At 33.0% G+C, this 6,000-nt stretch overlaps 1 protein-coding gene across 1 annotated transcript; it reads right to left on the bottom strand.

Moving 5' to 3' along the window:
* Window positions 1-4,395: 4,395 nt before the first annotated feature.
* LOC131518182 (olfactory receptor 4L1-like) lies at window positions 4,396-5,337 on the bottom strand. Its single transcript, XM_058740776.1, has one exon. It carries the CDS (start codon window positions 5,335-5,337, stop codon window positions 4,396-4,398), a length of 942 nt encoding a protein of 313 aa, XP_058596759.1.
* Window positions 5,338-6,000: the final 663 nt, after the last annotated feature.

The raw sequence follows: 6,000 nt of genomic DNA on the forward strand, positions 1-6,000 counted from the left end.
CCCTGAAGATGAGTAGGTGTGAGTTTAGAGAAGATGGTGGTAGGTGAAAGAGCTTATAGTCAACTTTTAAAACTGAGCTATTGTTAATGTATTTTAAACCTTTTCAGAAAATAGAAAGAGAAAGTTATACAATGAACAATTCTAAAACAAACCAAAACAGAAACAACTGGTAAAATAATTCTGATAAGATGAAAAACAAAATAAAATCCATATTATTACAAACTGGAGCTTCAAGTACAAATTCAAGGACATGTTGACAATATTAAGTCAATCCACTGGTGTAACAGATTAAATGAAGAAAGATACAATTATCTCAAAATGTGCATAAATTTTTCATAAATTCAACAATCATTTATGATTTTAAAAGATTGGAAATTAATAAAAGAGACATATCTTAATTTTAAAAAATATAGTCCATGATATTTTGTGAACAAACGCTGTAAATTCAGGGTTAAAAAAATGCCTTCCCTTCAGCATTGTACTGATGGTTTTAGCCAAATTAAATCCAACCTACTAAAATATCACTAAATATATTATAAAATAAAATATAACAAAATGAAAAGATATGCTACACTGATGAACTAGAATAATAAAAATTACAAAGTTCTTAATTTTTTCTAAGTCTATAAATTCTGATTTCAATTGCTATTCTAAATTGTTTCTCTAGAATTTGGTAAGTTATCCTAAAATCATCTGAATGAGTTGATTGACAAGAACAGGGATATATTTAAAGTAGAGCATTTTGAGGGTGCAGATTCCCTATGACAAATAGCAACTATGTTTAAGATTGTGTAGTGTTTTCCTTGAGAAACAAAATGTCCATTGGAATGGGTGACAGAGGCCAGGAATGGATGCCTGGATATTCAGCATATGGCAAGGGTAACAATCAGTAGGGAGAAACTATTTAGTAGCTGGTATTTGGATGATAATTTATATTCATATAAAAATAAAGTAGATTCCTATCAGATACCAATATAAAATTTAACTTCCAGTCGGATTAAATAATTAAATGTCATGAGAAAAGTTTAAAATTATAAAAAAGAAAATAATATTTTGGGCTATCAAATGTAAAGATGTATTACATAAAAGACAGAATCATAAACCTAAAGGAAAAGATAATTAAATGTAACAATTTTAAATTTTATAAATTTATAAACATCACAAAGTGTTAATATAATCTGTAGGAGTGAAGATGCTTTCATTTCATGTAATTTGTGTGTGTGTGTGTGTGTATATATATATATACACACACACACACAATATATACATATATATTCACTATATATATATGTAGTGAAAAGGCAACCCATAGAATGGAAGAAAATATTTATAAATTATATACAATGTAACATTGTGTATCAACTATATTCAAATAAAAAATTAAAATAAAACATTTAATATCCACAATATATAAAGAACTTCTATAATTTAACAACAACAACAACAAACAAACAGTTTAATGGGCAAAGGATTTGAATACATATTTATCCAAGGAAAATACACAAATAGCCAACAAGTATATGAAAAAATGCTCAACATCACTAATTGTTAGAAGTGCAAATCAAAACCACGCTGAGGTATTACTTCACACCTCTTAGGGTGGTCACTATCAAAATAAAAACAGGAAGAAACCAGAAAATAACAAGTGCTGACAGGGATGTGGAGATGTGGAAAAATTGGAACCTTCTGCACTGTTAGTAAGAAAGTAAATGGTGCAGCCACTCTAGAAAACTATGGGAAGTTTCTCAAAAAATTAAAAGTAGAAATACCATATTATACAACAATCTGGCTTCTGGGTATATATCTAAAAGAATTAAAAACAAGATCTTGAAGACATATTTGCACACCTGTGTTCATTGCAGCATTATTCCCAATAGCTTAGAGGAGGAAACAACTTAAATATCCATCAGTGGAGGAATGGATAGAGAAAATGTGGCATATATACATAATGGACTAGAATTCAGCTTTACAAAAGAAAAAAAAATCCTTACATGCTACAGTATGGTTAACATTCGAAGATGCTATGGTAAGTGAAATAAGCCAAGCACAAAATGACAAATACTGCATGATCCACTTACATAAATCTCTAGTAGTCAAACTCTTGGAAACAGAAGGTGGAATGGTGTTTGCCAGGAGCTAGCAAGATGTGCAAAGGGGAGTTTTTGGTAAATGAGGATAGAGTTTTACTTTTGCAAGATGAAAAATTTCTAGAAATCTGTTGCACAAAAAGGTACACATAGTAACAATACTGTACACTTAAAAATATTTAAAATGTAAAAAAAAAATTTAAATGTTGTATGATTTTTGCCACAATAAAAAAAATAACCAGAGAAGCACATATTTAAACAGATAAATCATCAAAACAAACTGAGTAAAAAAATACATTTTAGAATAATAACATTTATATAAATTCCATTTATATCAAGTTAAAAACACACAAAATGTTTTTATGCACAATGTATGAAATATGAGGGAAATGATTTTAAGAACATACAAAGGAATGATACTTGTGGAGTTGATGATAATGATGACCTTTGGTACAATAAAAGAACTGGGTGTAGATGGTTGCTTGGGGTCTTGATTATCTCTAATAAAATATTTTGGTAGTAAAAGAGAATCTAAAATGGGGCAAAATGTTAGAAATTTGATAAAACTACATGCTATATCAATGTCTACCCTTAATTCTACGATTGAAATAATTCATAAGAAATAAATACAAATATACCCAAAGAACCCAGTGAACTTTAGGGACCTGCTTCCCTTAGGTTTTGAAAATAAAATTTTAGTCTAAAATATAGCATGCACACATGGCTCAGAATACTAGCTTTAAAGCACCCTTTAATCTATAATTAGTATATTGCACATATTGCTTAAGAGGCAATGAAGAAAGAATTGGGTAAAAGCCTCTAAAAATGTTCCTGGATGTTCAGAAGAGAGCAGAGCATTTGGATTTGATATCAAAGAGGCTATACAATGTCATTTTATTCTAATATCCATGAACCATAGATGAAACATTATAATTTAGTACACTTTATACAACTTGGAGAGCTTGCATACTTCTTGTTTTGTTTTAATGTGATTTCCTGGAACATAAGGGGGCTTCTTCATTTTTCCTTGTCCATGGGGATTAACACAATATTAATGCTCTTACTGGATTCTTGAGAGATACATGAGAACAAATATGTGTATAAACATAAATGAAAGAATAAGGTAAAATGAGCTGTAACATATATATCAGGTAGAATTTCTATTTTTTAAGAAAGAAATATGTTTCTTGTAAGTAGATGACAGATCTATCTTCATAGAAACTAGCCTGTTTGCCTTGTTAAAAAAGTAATAATTCTTACACATATTAGGATCCACAAAAATCTGAGCTTATGTGTGTGTGTGTGTGTGTGTGTGTGTGTGTGTGTGTGTGTTTAAGAGTTTAGAAGAGTTGGGGGGTGCCTGGGTGGCTCAGTCGGTTGAGCCTCTGACTTCGGCTCAGGTTATGATCTCGCAGTTCATGAGTTCGAGCCCCATGTCGGGCTCTGTGCTGACAGCTCAGAGCCTGGAGCCGGGTTAGGATTCTGTGTCTCCCTCTCTCTACTCCTTTCCCGCTCATGCTCTGTCTCTCTCTGTCTCTCAAAGATGAATAAATGTTAAAGAGTTTAGAAGAGTTGGGATGAGCACGAGGTGTTGTATGGTAACCAATTTGACAATAAATTTCATGTTTAAAAAAAAAACCAGGGTTAAAAAAAAAAGTTTAGAAGAGTTCATACAATCTTATGCACATTTAGTCAACTACAGAATTTAGCTGAAAGTGCCCTAATTCTGAATTAAAAATAGATAAATAAATTCCTATTTAATTCCTCTTTATTTAAAAAAAAAATTTTTTTTTAACGTTTATTTATTTTTGAGACAGAGAGAGACAGAGCATGAACGGGGGAGGGACAGAGAGAGAGGGAGACACAGAATCGGAAGCAGGCTCCAGGCTCTGAGCCATCAGCCCAGAGCCCGACGCGGGGCTCGAACTTACGGACCGCGAGATCGTGACCTGAGCTGAAGTCGGATGCTTAACCGACTGAGCCACCCAGGCTCCCCAATTCCTCTTTATTTAATGAAATTTAGTCTTGGACATTTTAGGTTTCCGACTATACTTAGTGAACCAGTTTTTTTCTTTTTAATTCTTTATTACATTGAAAAATGATTAACCCTACCTGGATTGAATTTTAATTAAAACAATTATTCTTCCAAAAAATAAAACATGTTATAGAAATGTTATAATGGAACATTTGATATTTTTAATATACATTATGAATATTTTTAAATCTACAAACAAAATGAATTAATATCAACTTATTCTGAGATGTACATGAGTTTTGCATTGAAAAGCTTTATCATCATGATTGTTGCCTAGAAGATCTGTCTGGATCTGACATGTTGGGTCCTCAGTCTATTCATGGCTGCTTTCATCTCCTTATTTCTCAGAGTGTAAATAATGGGGTTCAGTAAAGGTGTAATAATTGAATAAAACACAGAAAGAAATTTATCCACTGAAAAGCTACTGACAGGCCAAGCATAAATGAAGATACATGGCCCAAAGAACAGAGTGACCACAGTAATGTGAGCGGACAGTGTTGACAGAGCCCTGGAGAGTCCACCAGAAGATCGACGTCGGACAGTTACCAGAATGACAGTGTAGGAAACGAGCAAGAGTATGAAGCAGATGAAAGACAACAGTCCACTGTCAGCAGTTACCAGCAACTCCAGAACATAGGTCTCAGTGCAGGCAAGTTTTAGAACTAGGGGAAGGTCACAAAAAATATCGTCCAATATATTGGGACCACAGAAGGGCAAGTTGATAGTAAAAACCATCTGGCTCATCGTATGCACAAAACCGACAACCCAGGACAGCAGCACAGAGCCCGTGAGGACTCGGCGGTTCATGATGGATGTGTAGTGAAGAGGTTTGCATATTGCAATGTACCGATCAACAGCCATGACTATGAGAAGAGTCATCTCACTGCCCCCTAAAAAGTGGAGGAAGAACATCTGAGCCATACAGCCCCACAAGGAAATAGTTTTGTTCTCCTTGAGAAAATCTGTGACCATCTTAGGGGTTGTGATTGTAGAAATACACATATCCAGAAAGGAGAGATTTCCAAGGAGGAAGTACATTGGTGTGGAGTACAGATGTGAGTCAAAGGTTACGGTGACCACGATGAGAAAGTTTCCTGCCACAATAGCTGCATAGGCCAACAAAAATATGAAAAAAAAGAAAATTTCAAGTTCCCAAATGTTGGTGAGTCCTAACAAAACAAACTCTGATATCATTGAGCTATTCACTGTATCCATCTAGTCTATATAGGGGTTTTCAGAAAGTCATTAAAATGTAGAAAATCTGAAAAAAGTGATGATTTAAACTTTGATAGTTTTGAAGATATGAACATATAGAAAGTAGCATTGGATTCCTATAGAAAGAGAAAAGATGAACATTTCTCAAAAAATGCATTCAATTTATTGATTCAAGCAACATTCACATTACCAAATTTTTTTCAGCCAGAAAAGCACCAAAGATAAGAAATTTATTGTAAAATTTTGTAAACAGTGTTTGCAGGTATAGAATGCATCTCCACGTTGATTTGTTGTTTCTATCATGAGTTTATGAGTTTATGAACCATGAGTTCAACGTGTCAATGAGTAAAAGAGCCAAATGACCATTAGTCAAATGATTTAATTCAAGTGGGTAGTAATACAGTCGTGTAACTTTGTGGTGATGGTGCTTAGTATTTGATCTTTTGCTTCTTTCCCCTTCTCTAATATAAAATATTCAGATATGTGCATGTGAATTGATATATTTTTTTTCAGCAACTTGCTTTAGGGTAATTTATTATATCAATTATACTATATCATCACCCTTCCCTTTTATCTTAAAGAGATATAGCAATGATTTCGCTTATTCCTGAAGCTATAATCTGGTTATGGATTATCATATGTTCTTATTGCCCCCCTAAATTA

This window comes from Neofelis nebulosa, chromosome 7 (assembly GCF_028018385.1).
Source record: "Neofelis nebulosa isolate mNeoNeb1 chromosome 7, mNeoNeb1.pri, whole genome shotgun sequence".
Taxonomy (NCBI): domain Eukaryota; kingdom Metazoa; phylum Chordata; class Mammalia; order Carnivora; family Felidae; genus Neofelis; species Neofelis nebulosa.

What these genes read in the sequence shown, in the direction of transcription:
- LOC131518182 (XM_058740776.1), bottom strand. Translation starts at nt 5,337, where the DNA reads ATGGATACAGTGAATAGCTCAATGATATCAGAGTTTGTTTTGTTAGGA.